The sequence below is a fragment of the Pseudochaenichthys georgianus genome, chromosome 10 (assembly GCF_902827115.2).
Source record: "Pseudochaenichthys georgianus chromosome 10, fPseGeo1.2, whole genome shotgun sequence".
NCBI lineage: Eukaryota > Metazoa > Chordata > Actinopteri > Perciformes > Channichthyidae > Pseudochaenichthys > Pseudochaenichthys georgianus.
Genome location: NC_047512.1, coordinates 30,462,134 through 30,481,151, shown reverse-complemented (window position 1 = coordinate 30,481,151; position 19,018 = coordinate 30,462,134). Strand labels below are relative to the sequence as shown.

The 19,018-nt window shown below is 41.4% G+C and overlaps 2 protein-coding genes across 11 annotated transcripts in view; one reads left to right on the top strand and one right to left on the bottom strand.

The window, feature by feature from the left end:
- Positions 1-5,982, top strand: part of LOC117454338 (rho guanine nucleotide exchange factor 9) — a 68,337-nt gene extending 62,355 nt beyond the window's left edge. For 8 of the 9 annotated variants that reach the window (XM_034093543.2, XM_034093541.2, XM_034093540.2 and 5 more), the window contains one exon: positions 1,859-5,982. In XM_034093543.2, the coding sequence (XP_033949434.1) occupies positions 1,859-2,034 (176 nt within the window). In that variant the 3' untranslated portion in view covers positions 2,035-5,982. The remainder of the gene's footprint in view (positions 1-1,858) is intronic. The other variant, XM_034093542.2, reaches the window with a different exon arrangement.
- A 102-nt stretch (positions 5,983-6,084) lies between these two features.
- LOC117454340 (ankyrin repeat and SOCS box protein 12-like) lies at positions 6,085-15,498 on the bottom strand. Of its 2 annotated transcripts, none has more exons than XM_034093550.2 (4): positions 15,310-15,498; positions 14,644-14,973; positions 6,941-7,469; positions 6,085-6,858 (listed from the first exon to the last, which is right to left on the bottom strand). In XM_034093550.2, exons 2-4 carry the CDS (start codon positions 14,926-14,928, stop codon positions 6,713-6,715), a joined length of 960 nt encoding a protein of 319 aa, XP_033949441.1. In that variant the 5' UTR covers positions 14,929-14,973; positions 15,310-15,498; the 3' UTR covers positions 6,085-6,712. The 2 variants fall into 2 exon arrangements, with proteins under 2 accessions (XP_033949441.1, XP_033949442.1); XM_034093551.2 differs by having other exon boundaries at positions 14,644-14,968.
- Positions 15,499-19,018: the final 3,520 nt, after the last annotated feature.

Sequence of the window (19,018 nt, the reverse complement as noted above, 5' to 3'; positions counted from 1 at the left end):
ACGTTTAATACACAGTTTAAGCTGGAACCAGTTTAAAGCCTGATGCTGCCTTTCTATCAACACATAAACATTTCGGACAGTAGGAATCAAAGCCCTAAAATCACATTTCATTAAACTGCGATTAAAGTGGACTGGAGACGCCAGTGATCTCTCAATATTGTTCAGTAGAAGTCTACACTTTGGCATAGCTGTTTACTCAAACATCTTACAGTATGGCGACTAACCCTAATTGCCTTATATATTAGTCTACTATTATATTGTTTAAACATGTCAATAAATATAGCAATATTCCAGGGCTTATTTTCATTCAAAATATGTTTCCGTTGTACTTCTGCTATATCGCAAAATAAAATGGGTAATACATTTGCTGTCGGAAGTTTGGTCTTAAAGCGGTCAATTTTGTGGCAGTGCTGAAAAAACACCCGGTAGACACAAACACCCCTGATGCTGTAAATGGTAAACAACGTGGATTGATTGGTACAAGAAACACAACATTTTATTTTAGCCAATCATCAACAAGGGGGCATTCATGTTTTTGAAAAGATATACAGATTAATGTGGATGTAGGCGGGTTTTTTTGTGGGTGTTCAAATATCAACACTGTTCCTTCAGAATGTCTGACTCCACCTTGATCTCCAGCAGCCACCAGCTATCTCTGTAACAGAAGAACATGTCAAGCGGGTTCCTCCAGATGCTAGCCCCTCACAGAGCCTCAGACAGAGGACCCTCATGTCCCCCCCCTGCTGGTATCCCCCTTTAAGATTTAGCCATTTGAGCGCTAGGCTAGATGTTTGTACCTTTTACTATTGCCAGTTTCACAATGAGCATGACCATCCATTAAAGTATGAATTAACCCCTTGCTAGAATGTTCTCTCTGACGTTAGGACCCCTGTAGACGTGTTGTGTTTTCTAAGTGCTGTATGTGTACATGGCTGGCACAAGGTGAAGTACTCTCTTGAATTTCAGATTCATTTATAGATTTCATCTTGAGAAAGAGGGCCATGTTGTATGGACATGGTTTGAGAATGATAAAGGTATATGCATTAGAGTTCTCCTTTAGAGCTAGCACAATAAGATGCCATGGCAACTGCTAAAGCATTATGGGGAGGTGTTGTGATTAACACTGGAGCACAGTTTAATCTAATACAATATAACAAAAAGCCCTTCTAACTGCTCCGTATTTTAAGCAAATTACCCCCCAATACAGACACTGTTCTAATTGTATTCCCTCCTAAGATGCCATGGCAACTTTTGAATATTTCATCTCCGAATATTGATCTAATTTTTACTGCACTAGCACTAGTTGTGATGCTTGTAGACTGTAGCGAAATGACGTCGTAGACTGTAGTTAAATGCATATTAACAGCTGTTCTGTTGGCTCTATTTTCGCCACTCTTGTGTTTCTCAAGTGTCGAGGGGGTGCTATTCAAACAAACGCGCTGTCAACAAACACGGAGCAACAGCGTCTCTTGTCCAAATGCCTTGTTTCATCAAAACGTGAATCTGTCTGTTCTCGTTTGCCCGCCACACAGTTTGATTGAATAGCATCATCAGTCTCCCTTGTGTCATCGCTAGAGCTGAATTCCCCGATTCAGCCGTCATCATATGATCATTCTGTATCATATCTCAGGTTTAATATGCAGGAATGTTACTGTGTGTCCGTGTGCCTGTACTCCGTTAGCATGACTCGGTGTTGTGTTGTTGTGTCCGTTTCCTGATCCGTTTACTGACGATGTTTCTCTTTTTGCCATCCACCTTTTTTCTTCTTCTCTCGCTTTGTGCCCCCCGCGCTGCCTCCTTGTCCCCTCCCCCGCCCACCCCACTCCCGTCTTGCTTCTTTTTGCACCTGCCTTCTCAGGTGTAAACAGGTGCACGCCCCCCTCATACCCGCCCCCGCAGGACCCCCTCAGCGCGGGGCAGTATGAGGTCTCGGAGGACATGGCACAAGGAGAGGTTTTTGAATTCAGTCAATCCAAAAGAGGCCAGGCTCCTTTCTGGCAGAATTTTAGTAGATTAGCTCCATTTAGGAAATAGAGATACGCGGACTCTTCTGAAGGACCAGATATTTTTCTTAGACGCACTAAACACTGGATGATCCTGACCCATCATGAAGACAAATACGACAAAAAACACACACAAGAGACTTTTGAAAAAGGAAGGACTATTGTGAATATGATCAGCAAGAGGACTGAAGACTTTGGATTTAAACATTTAAAAACGTTACGATTCATATATGTTAGCAACGTTATAAGTTATCACGCTTCTCCGGCTGAACTCTTTCCCCCTCGGATTCTGCATCCTCACGCCATCTGAATGTCCTGGAGTTATTTACATTGTTATATTAATTCATTTTGAATCCATCGTCTGGAGAGAGAAGGCCGAGCCGGGGCATCTCCTCGTAGTAAGATCGTGATAGAACAAGCTGACATGTTGCTGCTATGTGAGATTGCTTGTTTGCATTCTTCTGAATGTGAGGTTGAATAATTGACAGCCGACGAAGGACCCGCGGAAGCTCGGCGTCATCTCTGATCCATTCTGCCACTGATCTCAGAGCAGCCATGACAACACTGTGTCTGCCCCCCCTCCTTTACTCCCCTCTCTAGCTGTCCGCATTATAGTAGCCCTCTCTTCACCCAGTATGACGTTCTCAGTGTTTCCCTCGCTCTCTCCTCTCTATCTCCTGCCCCCCCGCTCCATCCTCAGTGAGTCACGGGCTCTCAGAGGAAACAGCTTCATTCTCTTGGCAGGCTGCCATCGGCCACGATACGACGGGTCAGGGAACAAATCGATAGATGGGAACATCAATAGAATATTTTCATCCTTTCACCAAACACTTCTGACAGGGTATTCATAACCCATCACACCCAGGGGGGGGGGGTTGACGAGAGATGAAACAGCTGGGCGCGGGAGATAGGCAGACTATACGCTCCACCTGCCTTGTGTTTAAACCCCCCCCCCCGCGACACTCTCCCCCCAGAGACCACCCCCTGTAGCACTGTGCTGGCAGCTCACTGGGCGTTTGGAAAGAGTACAGCCTACCTCCTGAAACAGCTTAAAGTGAAAGCATTGGGCGATGTTTAGAGAAGAGACTCTTTCCGTTAATTCTTTTCTATCTCTCACATTGTAAAAAGCACATATCCAGTCAGAGGAACACTTTATTTCCTCTCGTGTGAGGACGCTAAATGGGCCCCAGTGTGACGAATTAGAACGCTCCCTTAACCAGCACAAGGGGAAATGGTCACGTAATCAATTCTAAATGAACAACTGAAAGAAAGGACGCTGCAGAAAAGTGAATTCAAAGTGTAGCATGCAGACGTCCTCTGGCAAATTTCTCTCTTTAAAATCTCAGCTCCCACACCGTCGTCTCTCCCGATCTGATCAATGTTCTGGCATTCAGCTTAAGTGATCAGATTATTGGTTTGATCAAACAATGCTGTGGATCCCGCCACATGAGGTTTTAGAATAGATCTACTGAGGAAACAACTATTTACACACATCATGAAGGTATATTCTTTTCTACAGTGGGGAATGTAAGTGACACACGGTTGGTGATCATGCTTTAAACCTCAGATACTTTGTGTTGAATTATTACCACCTGATGGACAGTACATATATGACAACTTGTGCAATGTGATATATCATTATATATCTTCACTACTCACTACTACGTGATATCAAAGAGTTTATATATCGTTCTATGTCATTTGTTTGCCTTCTTATAGGCCTTATAACCTACTGGAGAAGAAAAAAAAAGACCTTTTTAGAATTGCTTTGTATGTTGTGTAATTTATGTTTTGTTTTAGTAAAAGGAAAGCGTTGAGAAACGGGTGAGTCGGCTGCTGGTGTTTGTAGAGAGATGGCTCCCGGTGAGATTGTTTTGGAAGATTATTCCCTGGTCTGGCACTGCAAAAAAAAAAAAAGATATGGTTCCCAGGCCATGATAACCTCAGGTCCTGTGCTACGCCCCCCCCCCCCCCCCCCCCCCTACTTCACACCACCAACACACATAATCATGCACACTTGCTGGCCCGTTCTGCTGCGGAGAAGAGAGATGCTATCTAACAGTGCCTTCCAGCATTCCACTAGTGATTATCTATTCAGTTTCACAGACAGATTTGAATTAGTCATGTGTTTTCCCTTCGGTGTGGGACTCGCATCTCTCTCTCGTACTTTCTCTCTCACACACACCGGGAATTCCTCTTTCCCCAGTGGCAGGAGATCCAAAAACTTAAGAGGTCAGGCCTTTTTTTCTTTATTTCCCCCATATGAGTAGATACTGTAACGTCTGACGGACTGAAACACACGAACATAGCGGTAATTTTATTGCACAGAAATAATTTAGAAACGTTATCATCTATTTAACATGCTGAACGGTGGTTTCATTTCAAATATATTATAGTCTATTAGTTTTCAAAGTACATTATTAAAAATCAAAAGAAGAATCATCTATTTTACCTTTATCAGCTTACACACTGTAAATAATGTAAAAAAACAGATCATATATTTGGATATTGGTATTTTGCGTTGGAGACGAATGTTGTTCCAGTTCTAGCGTGCGGTAGACCTCAGTACCAGGTAAATGCATGCTTGTGGCATCCAATATTTTGCATGAGACTTTGGACAACTCTTAGCAGATTGTTTAGTTTCATTTTACTTCCTATGGGGGATTTTTTTTGTTTACCACACACTGCGGAACCATTCATTTGTGAAGCCCATACCATCTCACTGAAGGGAGTTATTTTCTCTGTCCACCTGTCTCCAGCTCACATCACCGCTTTGTAGCTTCTGGTTTTTATTTATTAAGTAGAGTGGGACATCTTTCCTGAACTGCTGATAGGTGAAATTAAAGTAAAGGCACTAATGCTCTCTTCGCCCAGATATATTGGGTACTATAAACTGTCATTCTAAAGTTATATCTTTGACTCCAACATGCACTGTCGTAGTCCAAACTGCTGTTTTTGATTTGTTTTTATTTTCATTTGAATACCATTAACCGCTGAGGTAAAACGGGTATCATTTTTCTATGACAACGGTGAACAAAATAGGAGTTAGCACTGATCATGGGTGTTTGTGTATAGATTTGTAGTCAAGCAGAAGAGCTGAATAAATTAAAACCTCTCGAGATGAGCTAAAAATAAACATAATCCTGTAGACACAAACACACACACAGTACTTCATTACAATTCATATCATGCTCTTGTTTCTACTTAAGAAATTATTCTTTTGACTTGACAGTAACAAATTAAATTCTGCACTTGTATTTATTGAATGCAGTATTAAATAGAACCGTTTTGGCCATGCCGTTAAAAGGGTGTATATATTGGTTTTATTTCTCTTATATAACTATCATCTGACCTTGTGCTGAGAGCTGAGACGACAGCCTATCTATTTCCGGTCATAAAACCGAGACAGCCAATTTAGCAGACTGTCAATTTGATGCATCAGAGGTTTGCTCAGATTTATGTCATTCCTTTCAGCCCATGAGACGCGTTCACTCGTTAGCATATCAGTAGGAACTCCTCGCGGTTGGTTATGAAGTCCTGTGTTGTTTCACAATAGTCAGGTAACAACAGTCTTCAATGAGCCATATTATCGATGTGGTGTTCAATGAAAACAAGGTTAAACCGAAGACTGACATCCCACTTTTGTAAATCTCCTCATTGTAAATGACCTTCTAGTTTGAGGTCTGGATTTTTGCCTATCACAGAAAAATGTACTCACTACCCACATCCTTTGTCACCATATGCAAACATTTGTCATTTTCTTTCTCGCTGGCCTTTTGAGTTTTGATTATTTGTTGTAGAAATTAAAAATAATGCCTATTCAATCCAGAAACTGTGAATGGGAGAGTGGAGATGTCAACTGTATGTACATTATGTTTTGATGTAATCAGAAGCACTGGGAATATGTTGTACTTCGCTGTAAAAATAAATCCATATCTGATATAGCTGTACTTTTGTTGAAAATAAAACCTCTACAGAACTCCATGTCTAGGCGTTAATGTGCGAGTGGGAGCATTGTGCTGGGTTTCCTGTTGGTGACATCATTTCCTGTCCCCATTACCAACAGCTGACACATAAACATTTATTTATTACAAAAAAGGGATACCAACGGAAGATAAAAACTTTTTCAGAAGAATATTACAAAGTCACAAAAGAGAAACAAATTACAAATTGAAGCCTGAAAATGCTGTCATCAATGAATAATGAGACTGATGCAAACATATTCTCCCGGTTGGCTGCACTGATCGTTCCGTTTCCATGTTTTGAAGGTGTTTTTTAGGCAAGATCTAAGACGTCCTGCTGCGATGCAGACACCGTCTCTGTGTGTTTGTGTGTCTTGATGTCTAAATAACTCAAGCGAGACTGTACAGTATGGGAACAAGAACAAATCATATGAGGAGCCTCAATGAGCTACGACCAGTATTACTGTTGTCTCTAGTGGTCAACCGTGTTACACTTCCCAATGACATGGCCCTTTGGCATGGTCATTTCTTTCACTTCAATGAGATTTGTAGAGCACAACTATATATTAAAACTTAGCTTACGTAGCTTCAAAATATATAATAAAAACAAGGATTTACAGAACTGGGATGATATATCTTCTGTGAGTATGATGTCCTACAAATAAGATAACTAGAAATCAGTCATCCAGTCATGAGTTTAAAACAGCTCAAAAAAACTGGCCATGTATCGTGATGCTAAGTTGAGCATCATAGGAGTTCAGATGTGATGTGCTTCAGGTAGTTCCTCAGGATCAGAGGAACGTCCAAATTGTCAATGGCACATTCCTTGTTGCCAAAGGGAAGGTATCCTCTTATCGCTAGCCGAGTCTGCGACATCAGTGTTTTGGGACAAACTGGAACAGAAACAGAAAAAAGGTGGATCACCATCTTGACACTTGTACAATGCACAGAACCAAACTGGAACTACTTTCTCACCTCTCTCTTTGAGCAGCAGATTCAGAGCCTCATTCTGCTTGGTAGTCTTGTCAATGATGAGCGTGGGCAGATACACGTCGGCCCCAAAGTCTATGAGCAGCTGGATGTACTCCCCCCCGCAGCCGTAGCGCAGACACACCTCCAGCACCGTCTTTGGCTGCTTTATCCTGGCCAGCATCTTCTCGTCCGTGCAGTTGTAGTTGGGGTTGGCCCCGTGGAGAAGGAGCAGTTTGAAGCAGTCCAGGTGTCCGTAAACAGCGCAGATATAAAGGGGCCCCCTGCAGGTGGTGGCGTTGGAGGCCCATTCAGGGGCTTTGGGCTTGACGTCCACCTCGGCTCCGAAGCGCAGCAGCTCCCGAAGCACGTCCAGGTCGCCCTCCCGGGCCGCGGTCAGGGCCGGGGTGCAGTTGTTGTACTGGCTGCCGTTGGGATCGGCCCCGGCCTTCAGCAGCGCCACCACACAGTCCAGATGTTTCCCATTGACAGCTGTGAACAGAGGCGTCTGCGCCTTCACGTCCAGGCTGTCGATCTGGATTCAGACAAGCAGTACATCAATATATTGTAACAGTACAAACACATGCCTGACAAATTGAGACATTATGCATCATTAAGGTTGCATCTCTGGTTTTCTTTGTGGATGTGAACATAACATTGACTAATTATCACTTCTCAAGATCGTCAAGGTATATTATTTACACTACCTGAATACACTGAGATTAAATAGCATTTATTTTTTCACCTAATGACTAGAATCCAGTATTGAATCTCCTTTTTAACTTCCTCCCGGGAAGATTTTTTTGAACATTTTAAAGTAAAATGCTTCAATCTGGTGCACTTTGACCACACAATTACTAGAGACCTGATCTAGGGGGTACAACTCTAAAACACCCATATGAAAAAGATTGGTTTACATTTTAATAATCAAATGAGTATGTGAACATAACCAATAACAAATAAATGTAACTTATTTTATTTTTGTTGTTCATTTATATCTTATTTTACCAGTTAACATTTATTAATGTATGCATATGTTTGTATCTCTCCAACTTTAAACGATATTTTTGGTTTACTGTCCTATAGTATACATTGGAATGATTTCAAAAATATCCATTAGCGCAGCTAGCACCAGATTCTAATAACAACAGCGCCGGTACCGGTGCACGCTCTCTCTCTCTCTCTCCCTCGCTCGCTCTCTCGCTCCCACGCTCACTCGCACTTTGGCTGTGAGCTGCGGGCGCCTGATAAGCGAACATCCCCCACTTTCATCACTTACAGCGCCTATGTCAAAAATTGGCCCTGCCAGTACATACAGTGGCAATGTCTCAAGATTTAGCAAAAATACACCTTTATTGAACATACAGTAACACAAATACTACAAATCCACATAACAAACAATCAAAAACAAAAAAGGGTCGCCACTTATTATTATTTTATATATTTGTATATAGGGGAAACACTGCTACCCCTCTAATTCATTAGAAGGGGCAAACTCCCCCCACCAGGAGACAAGAAGGTGCATATCTGAGTTTTCTCAGGATCCACTTTTATTTAGGTTGGCTTTAGTTGCTTTAAAACAAGTTTTCTTAAATGATGTATGTGATATCAGATTGCTTACATTGTCCTTGTGACATACTCGTAGCTGCTGCAATGCCACATTTCCAAACCCCAATAGTCTGAGAAATGTCCCATTGTTCCTAAGGCCCTAAGGCTAAGGCTAATTGCTCAAAAATTACACACTCTTCGCAACAAACCAAAACCCCATTCTAACAATTATCCAAAAGAAGTACTTGTACTTGAGTAAAAGTAAAGTTCCAGAGTGTAGGAATACTCTGTTACAGTAAAAGTCCTGCATTCAATATGTTACTCAAGTAAAAGTAGACAATTATTATCATCAAAATATAGTTAAAGTACCAAAAGTAAAAGTACTCATTGTGCAGATTGGTCCATTTCAGAGGATATGATATATGATATGTTTTGACTATAATTATTGATACATTATCAAAGCTGGTAAAGGTGCAGCTAGTTTTAATTACTTTGTTTGTTTACTGCAGGGTAGCTTGTGAATTTACCCCAGGTGTAACTAAAGTCTGATTTAAGTGTTGATTATATTTCTCACCATTAATTCAAATCTGCAAAGTAACTAAAGGTATTAAATGAATATAGTGGAGTTAAAGTACAAGATTTACCTCTGAATTGTAGTGTGGCAAGTAGCATCAAATGGAAATACTCAAGTAAAGTACAAGTATCTAAAAATGGTACTTAAGTAGTACTTGGGTATTAATGTACTTCCAACATCTGCAATTATCTATCCTAAACCTAACCGACCTAACTAACACCACTCATGATTTGAGAGTGTATTTTGGGAGAAATATATGGAAGCAAACAAGAGACATAAGTGTTTAAATTGTATCAGACACCGAATTTATAGCATTGAAAATAATTACTTTGAAAATCATGTATCTGAATTTTTTTTGCTCCGAATTTACCTATGTGAAATAATTTTAAAATGTTCAAATTCAGATCCCAAAAATTCGGTGTATAAAATTCGACGTCAAAAATTGCGATGCAGCATCATCCGGGCTACTCAGACAGGATAAGCAATCGAGCCCGAATGCAATCAAACCGACTTCTGGGGGACAGTGCGGTGAAGCCCAATGCTGCAAACTGTAGGCGATGGATGCAGATGGGAGCAATTCCCGTAGACCCTATGTTAAAATGTCCAACTTAACATCAGAAAATGAACATGTTTCTAGCCTGGATCCACACAAACATATTCTGTATATAGTTAGATTCCCCCTTCATGACAACGGGACTGCTGCTCCTAGCTCCTCTGTCTCACTGCTAGCTCTGTGATGCTACAGCGGCTCAGCTCATGAGGAGAACACTACATGAACTTGGCCGTGTTTGTTGTGTTGGCTCCTGGTGGACTATTCGTCATGCAAATATAGGATTTATCTGCGGTTAAAACAGACCAGTTTCTTCGGTAAGCCAACACTGCATACTTTATGTTATGTTACTGGTGTTTTTATTAAGCTAACGTTAATGAATATTTAGAGTTGGGTTAGCATCTAAGAGTGTAAAACATTAAGCGGGATGCTACTGTATACCAGAAGGCTTCTGTGCGAGGTTGCTAAAATAAAGTCATCCTTATACGTTAGATAGTTAGTTTGCTAGTTAGGTTACTGTATGCATTGTTAAGGTTAGTTTAAATTCGCTATGCTCTACTATAGCATAAAATAGACTAGCTAACGTCAACGTATTGTTGAAGAGAGGCTTAGTGTATATTAAATCAACCTCACAATGAAATGTGTGTATCTTTAAAGTATGAACGTCACATTTCAAGATGGTCCATCACACACAGTGACGTCACGAGCTACCCACAATGCAACGCGCGCCATATATATATATAAATACGCCATTTTCCTGGAGGTGCAAATATAAACAGCTAGCTAACGTAGCCAGGCAGAGAGCACTAAAGGTTTTTTTTCTGAATTAACGACCGAATAAATCGCTGCATGTCTTCGGATTACATATCTGGACTTGAGGGGTGTGCTCTAGGTCATTACCAGCGTAAACTAGAGCTGTGTAGGTTGTCGGATTGCCCTTACAGACTGCCTGCAGATGTATGGAAAAACGACCCTCGAAAGTGGCCTTCGTCAATTTTGGCTGCATCTACGTCTAATTTCTGGAAACACCAGGTGAATATCCCACTTGTCACAATAATATTATCATGCCATTGCATATATGTGGTATTTTAGAGTTGACTAGATATTGATTAAGGCAATAGACTATGATATTCAGTACAGGAAGCTAAGCAACACCTAGACGGTGTACGGCTAAACCCTCGGCCTGCTTGCACCTCGTGTAAAATGGCGGATACCGGAAGTACGGTGTCGCCCTCTGCCCAATACCCGTATGTGTGTGTGAAAGAATAGTAATATGGTTTGTTGAACTGGAGTTATTTATTGCAGCTATCCGACGAACGACCCAAACATTGTCGTTTTTAATATTATTACCAATGCCTCTTTTAATTGTATTATCTTCACACTTGAGAAACATGTAACTTAATTCCTGCATTTAAGGACGATGAATAGCGTAGTCAATGCTTTAGTGACAAGGAAATGATTTGTTTAGATATGACGTTATCTGTGACTTCAGTGAAAATTAAGCTATTGCATTGCATTTGTTCAATAGGTTTGTGTCTTACCCTTACGTGTGTGATACATATGAATATGGCATATGAAAACAAATTAATTTGACTGACTCATGAAAAACTCCAAAATAACAGTAAAATAAAAAGGACCTAGCCTACACAATAATACTCAATCAAACTGATACAGTATAAGGACTGTGATATCCAGAAATGTCTTAAGTATAACAATAAGATTATGACCTGTTTTTAAAAGAAGATAAAAAGTTGTTTGCATGTAAAGAAGTCTGTAAGCCATGCATGTAACTTTACATCTGTTTGTTCAAAGTCTCCTTAAGGTGATCCAGACAGGCTAGACCAGAGGATGAGAGACAGATCTGGACTCCTAACAGCAGAGAACTTCAGCACGGATTCCAAGGTACACCTTTTTCATACTTTACAAAGAATGCATAAAGTAATGACTCTAATACACTGATATACATGCCATTACACATGACTGAATACTAGATCACCTACACATCAGTGATGTTGAGTGCACTTTCTTAGCTAAAAGGTTACATTTACATTTTACCAAGCAACATCACTTTTGTGTTCAACTTTCACATTTCAATGTATTTAATAACAATTAAATATTATTGAACATAGTGAGAACTACGACCCTTTGTCTCTGCATACTGACTGTAAAACAACATGTAAAAGTGATTCTTTCAGTGAGACAACCGAAAAGAGCAAGCTTCTACAGTTGCACTAAGTTTTGATAACAGTTCAATATTATTTTAATAATACATTTATTTCAATGTTGATGAATTTAGAACGGTTTATTCATAATCTGATTATCTTTGTAGTACACTGTTGGATTTAAAAACACATTCAAATAAAAAAATCATTATATGTATAGCCCCTGAACAAACAAACAAACAAACAAACAAACAAACAAACACCTCTTTCTTAAATAACACACTTGCTCTGCAATAATATTTTTTTTTGATATGTCTGTTAGGAAAGGACACGCCTGAGAGACAGGACTGCTTCACCAGTTTCTCTTTCTCTGAGGGTCCAGAAGAACATCCAAGAGGGAAAGGAAAAGCTGAGATTTAAGAGCAGTACAGGACATTCTCTAAGAGACACTTAGGCCCTTTCTCATTTCACTAATTCCCCTCCTCGAGACTTAATCCCGCCCACAGGAGATGCGAGCGGAGGAGCCAAGGAGGGGAACCGAGGAGAGAGGAGGGGAAGAGAAATGAGAACTCCTCTCCTCTGAGCGGTCATTTTAAAGAGACGTCCATTAATGATGACAGGAGGCACAGCAGCCCTCTGTCTGATGGACAGATGTGTTCATGACGACTTATATATTTACTTTGATTCATTCACAGTGCGGTATAATGAGACAATAACAGGCTACAGATGCGGACACACACACACATATATATATATATAGCCTATGTATATATTTATATAAATATAAAACAGCTAGCTCAGCCCAGCATGGGCTAAGTTCTGTAGTTGCCATCAGGCCTGGTCCTCCTCCCTCAGGCCTGGTCCTCCTCCATCAGGCCTGGTCCTCCTCGCAGGGAAAGACCCTCTGTCCTCTCTGGTCAAAGCAACAGACAGGACGTTCATAAATCTGAGGTCTCCCCCAAAGTCTCTAATCATCCATCCTGTGAGTATGAGAGGGGAAAAAATAGTGTAATAGATGCTTTGGACAATAAGAAATATAAAGTTAACTGTTGAGTTGCTCAGTTTTTAATAATACAAACAAAAGGAGAGGCACCGTAAAATAAAGATTGGTCTTTCAATAAATTGTGTTGATTTTGTCTTTTGAATTGTTTGTGTAAAGTCAAGTAGCTAGAACTGTTACTTATAGTTTGACTGATACAGTCTGGTTATAATGTTTGGAGGAGGCATCACAGGTAAGAGCACCATTTGTTGTGTTCCATCCACAACATATTGATGTGTGTGTATTTATTTATCTACTATTTCTTGAATCATTACTGTCAGTCCAAAACAAGAGATTTTGTTTTAGTAACATGTTTTTAAAACATTATCTCTTTTCCACTACACTATCTTGAATATTTTAGCGTTTACATCACTACATTTATCTAACAGCTTTAACATTGTAAAGGTCTCACTTCGGTCTCTGGGTAATTATGACAGCATGTCCTACTATTTTGAGAGTTTGAACAAACCAGACCTTGATCTATTAATGTAGAAAATAGTCAGCACATTAAACCATTATGAAAGTAATCATTAGCTCATTGTTCAAAATGAGCTCCAACTACAACAGTTAAGTCAACTCTTGCATCGGTAATAACAATAAAACAAATGATATAATAGTATAACTTGTGTCTACTTTAAATACTTTAACAACACTTTCCTAATTATACTAGCAAACATTAACATGTTTAAATGCAGGGCTTTTGTAAGAGTATTTCGTATAGTGTGGTCTACTTGACTTACTGTATCTAACCGAATCTAACCCCCCCCCCCAATAACGTTGTGATTCACTTCAATTAATGATAACTACGGAGCTTGCTAACAGCAAGGCACAAGGCTACTTCACTCATTTAGCTAGCTAATGTAAGATACAAATGCTGTCGAGCCCTCACTGCTTGTAAAATAAAGAGCACAAACTGACTACTTACCCGAGCGGCGAGCCCCACTGTTCTCCGTCATTTTTCAGGTTGTTGTGATCACATGACTGACAAAGCCGTGCTCTGATAGGCCAGAAGTCGGTTTGATTGCATTAGGGCTCGATTGCTTATCCTGTCTGAGTAGCCCGGATGATGCTGCATCGCAATTTTAGACATCGAATTTTATACACCGAATTTTTCGACGTCGAATTTTTTTCACTTGAATTTTTGGGATCTGAATTTGAACATTCAAATTTTTTTCACTTGAATTTTTACATTTTTATTTCACATAGATAAATTCGGAGCAAAAACATTCAGATACATGATTTTTAAAGTAATTATTTTCAATGCTATAAATTCGGTGTCTAATAAAATTAAAATACTTCTGTCTCTTGTTTGCTTCCATAGAACAGGCTTTCAGAAGTAAAATCAGCAGACCCCCTTTTAACCCATATCTAGACTGCTGATAACCCCTGATACTGGCTATGTAATGGCATCATCTCAAGAGGGTGCAATTGATTACTTGCATTTAACGTCTCCTGCTGGGGACTGGTCAGGCAGTATATAGTGGGGTTATTTTAGCTTCTGAGTACAATAATGCTGAGGTATGGAACACAACGCTAGAGGGTTCGGTAGGACTTAGATAAACTGCAGAACTCCTTTCATATTATGCGTTTGATCCATTGTTCTATTAAAATATATTATTTTAATGCCTTTAGGTTAAAAAATCTAGTTTCTAACTCATAATTTTTTATAGGTGAAAAATATCTGCCGGCGGTATCTAGGAACATTATTAGGCTTTTAAATTAAATGTGTGATTTGGGTTATTAATCAGGATATTTATAAACATTACACCCACCAGCAGCACCCACTCTCAAAGATCCATCTCACCATCCTCCAAACAACAGAATGCTCCCCCTCACCTCGGCACCGTGCTCCAGCAGCAGCTCCAAGCACCTCAGGTATCCCAGAGCAGCAGCAGTACGCAGGGGGGTGACCGGGACCCCCCACCCACTCCGAGCATTGATAGACTTCCTGTAGGACTCCTGAGACAGGAGCTGGGAGAGCAGCGGTCCGTCGTCGCTGCTCACGGCGTTGTGCAGGGCATGACACTGCTCGTTGTCTTCATCCTCCTCCTTAGGCTGCAGCAGGGAGAAGATCTTGGAAATGTCCATCAAACTCATGTTGACAGCTTGGCCCAGAACCATAATGTTACCCCCGGGCCGGTGCAAGTCAGAGCCCTTCCATCTGCACTGGCAGAAATGTCACAGGAAGATGGTAATACACCCGAAAACACACACAGCTTTTGACATTTAGAGTTATTTTTGTTGGACTTGATTTTCATTCCAATATATAACACATTTTGACATCTGTCTTTCATGAACACACAGTATAAGACAGTGTAGTTTGTTTATATGAAAAAGCTACTTCATATAACTCAAATTACAGTAATGCAATCTAAATCAAGGCCATACATGAGTGCATTTTAGACAAAAATATAATAATTGAATAGTTTGGCACTAAGGTCGACAAGATGTGTTTAGTAGAACAAAGTAACAGAGTGTCAACAGCAGCAACGAGACACTTACCTCGATTAGTTTATTGCTGATGTTGTTTCCAACGACGTGAGAAAAATTGAGAATGTAAAGACTTTCAGAACTTCCGAATAAGTCACGTGGACAAGAGAAGGGAAGAAAGGTCCTCTGAGGAGTGTGTGATGCTTCCACAGGAGCTGTGAAAAGCGCAGTTTGGCGTTTGTGTGTGTGTGTGTTAACTGACAGAGGGGACCACAGCTCCTTTCTGGGGGGTGGGGGGCTAATTTTAGGCCACAGATGGGGCCTGGCCAAACTTCCATTCTTGGAGAGTCCCTGCTCAGGTTTATAATTAGAAACAGGAGTGACACTCAGACAGTGATTTGGGAGTGTGTCCTGAGTAAAAACAAAAATGAAATGGAGACGTCTGTGTCTACAGTGCATGGAGAAGCCTAATTCTCCATATATATTAAAGACACAACAGCCCAAATACATTGTTGGGTTTATCAGTGTAAGGATAAGCCTAATAACAAATACTACATACCAATAGTTTGCCAGTATGTGCCCTGTTATCACCCTGTTCCCCTTCTCACACCAAAGCAGCCATTTTCAGTGTCAGCTATGTGACTTCCGAGGAGCAGCCAGTCAGCTGTTGCCCTGCCAAACCCCCCCTTCATGTCTTTATAATGTCCCATGTTTAGAGGAGAGAGACACCACATTCTTAAAGCAGTTGGCACAAGAGTCCAGATTCCTATCATTGTATAAATACACAAGGACAATTTATTTTTATATTTGAAGACTAAGCAAAGAACATTTGCTTTTAATGCCCTCTTCATGAATTCTGACACAAGGAGCCATGGCAACACAATAAAGCCTCATCCCAATACCCCTCCTCGACTCCTCCTTTCCCTCACTCGCTTCCCTTCCTTGCGTCTTAGCTCCGCCTCCGTAAGATGCGAGCGAGAGACTCGAGGAGGTGACGCGAGGACAGAGGAGTCCTCAGGTATTAATTGGGATGTCCTCGTTCACTCAAACGTCACTCTTAAACGACGTCTGTTAATGATGACATGTGCACAGCTGTATCCCCTCTCATCGGGCTTAACTGAATAACCCCTTAGAACCGGCCCATTTGTTGTTAAATATTTATTTAAATAATAATAATAATAATAATAATTTAAATTTATATAGCGCCTTTCACGAAACCCAAGGACGCTTTACAGTGAGAAGTAACAAAACAAAAGGTAATAATAGACATACAGAGCAATAGCAGGAAATAAGTGACTATAATTTAGTTGAGGCCGAAGGCCTGAGTGAACAGATGGTGTTTGAGGTGTTTTTTAAAGGTGTCCAGAGTGTCTGCATTCCTGACTGCAGAGGGCAGAGAATTCCAGAGGGTGGGGGCTGCGACACTGAAGGCTCTGTTGCCAAATGATTTTAGCTTGGAGCGCTGGATCGAGAGCAGCCCTTTGTCAGAGGACCGCAGGTGACGAGAGGGGGTGTAGGGCTGAAGGAGGTCAGAGATGTATGGAGGGGCTAGGGAGTGGAGAGATTTGTAGGTTAGCAAAAACAAAAACAAAAAAACGAAAAAAAATGAATAAATGAATGAATCTTTCTCGTTAGTCAAGGAATTCAATGTACATGGGAAGGGGGGTGCTGAGAGCGCTGCAGCACCCCCTAGCGGCAGGCAGGGGGTGCGGAGCTCCCCTGTCTGAATTATTATTTGACGGTTATTGCATGCTCACGATGTGCATAATCTGTGTAATATGTAGCCAATAAATTCCACATTGTTGGTAAAATAATATTTTGGCCTGCCCCGAATGTTTTTTCTGTAGCCCCGGACAATTCTACATCAATAATATAATAGCCTACATTAACCGTGCTTTACGGGAACCTCATCAAGACACTAGAGAGGACGGCAGGACTGTAATTTCCCGTGTTCAGTGAATGCAACAGAGGCAAGATACCAGACCAATCAGAGAGTTGCATGGAAATAAAAGTGTGCTTGTATCATTCAAGCTCGGCTCTGTGTGTGCGGAAATTGCGCATTTAGTGTGTGTGAGAGAGAGAGAGAGAGAGAGAGAGAGAGAGAGAGAGAGAGAGAGAGAGAGAGAGAGAGAGAGAGAGAGAGAGAGAGAGAGAGAGACTTTTAATAAAACCTTTATTTAAGTCATTTCAAATTAAAAACTTACAAAATCATCACATTCATGCATTTCTTTTTTTTAAATATTCATATCAAAGCCACTTTTTTTTTTTTTTTTTTTTTGTTCCTTCAATTTTATAAATGCAGCTCCAGCGTACCATCTTCCCTTGTCGTACATAGCACATGATTGACCCCCCAAAGAGTCCTGAAAGCAGGCAGGTTGTTGGTCACACTGTAAAAAGCATGTTCGACTTTTAGCCGAGCAGCCACCAAACCCTTCACACTTTGAACAACATCCGTCCAGCCCTGCCCTAGCATCTGGTTATTCCTGGTCCTCCAAATTGCTAGTTTAGCAGTTGCAAAGATAGCATTAATCAGAGTGAGAGTTACCCCTTTTGTTGCCACATATCTAGGCCCATATACAAATAGTGGAAGCGAAAACACCTCCCCTAACCCTTCCACCCATCCTTTCAGTAGCCCAAATAAGCCTGCCAGCCGCGTGCAAGAAACTACCAGGTGCTCAACTGTTTCACTCTGCTGGCAAAACGGGCACTCGTCCCCAGCACTTGGATCAAGGTGAGCTCGGTGTCTGTTTGTAGCTAAAGCTCCATGTATAATCCTCCACTGGAGGTCAGCCATCCGTTTTTCAACAGGACGCTTATACAGGACCCTCCACCTGCCTTTAGGGGTAAAGCCTGAAGGGAAAAACTCGTTCCACCTCGACTCCTTGACCTCAGCCAGAAGACGGATGTGAAGCGTCTTGACACAGCACTGGTACAGCTGCTTTTTCCCACAGGAAACGAAACTGCCCAGAATTGGTGTTTTTAGCGAGAGAAGTTTTCCACGCTCCTCTTGCCACTCTCCGACAGCAGCACTGACGGTGAGTGAGGGAAACTCATAGTCATTCTCCTCCTTACAAGTGTCCAATCTAGCAGGATCCTCAATGAATGCCCTCTCTGGCGCCGACAGGGACTGCATGATGTCTTCAACGACCCTCTGTATCACTCTGGAAGACTTGATGTTTATGGTGTGACAAAGAGTTTCAACCGATGTTCTTTTCAGATGACCCAGCTTGGTGATGCCAGCCTCAACAAACTTTGTTCCCAAAGCTGCAGATGAAAAGGTTGCAGTTGGGAAGAGGTCATTCTTTTGGAGTGGCTCCTCGAACACCCACATTCCCGGTCTCTGGTCCGGGATCCGTGTGACCTTTAGTGTCTGCCAGGCGTTAAGAACGGATCTGTAGAAGGATGTAAGTCCCGTCAGGTCAGCTTCAGTCGTCCTGATTAGGAAAAGGTGTTTATCCATCCCAAGCCTTCCAGCCTTCCTGAGGAGCAGCCGAGCAGGATCCAACCAGCGCTGTCCGCTGCCGTACAGCAGTCTCTGAGCAGTCTGCAGTCTAAAAGCTGCTGTTTTGGACTGAATGTCTATGAGCCCTTGCCCTCCCTCTGCCACAGGGAGATACAGGACCGAAGCCTTCAGCCAGTGTTGTCCAGACCAGAAAAAGTTTACAAGGCACCGCTGTAGTTCTTTCACCAGCCCTGGTGGTGGTGCCAACACTATGAGCTTGTGCCAAAGAGAAGAGGCAACGAGATTATTCACAACCAGAGCTCTTCCCCTGTATGACAG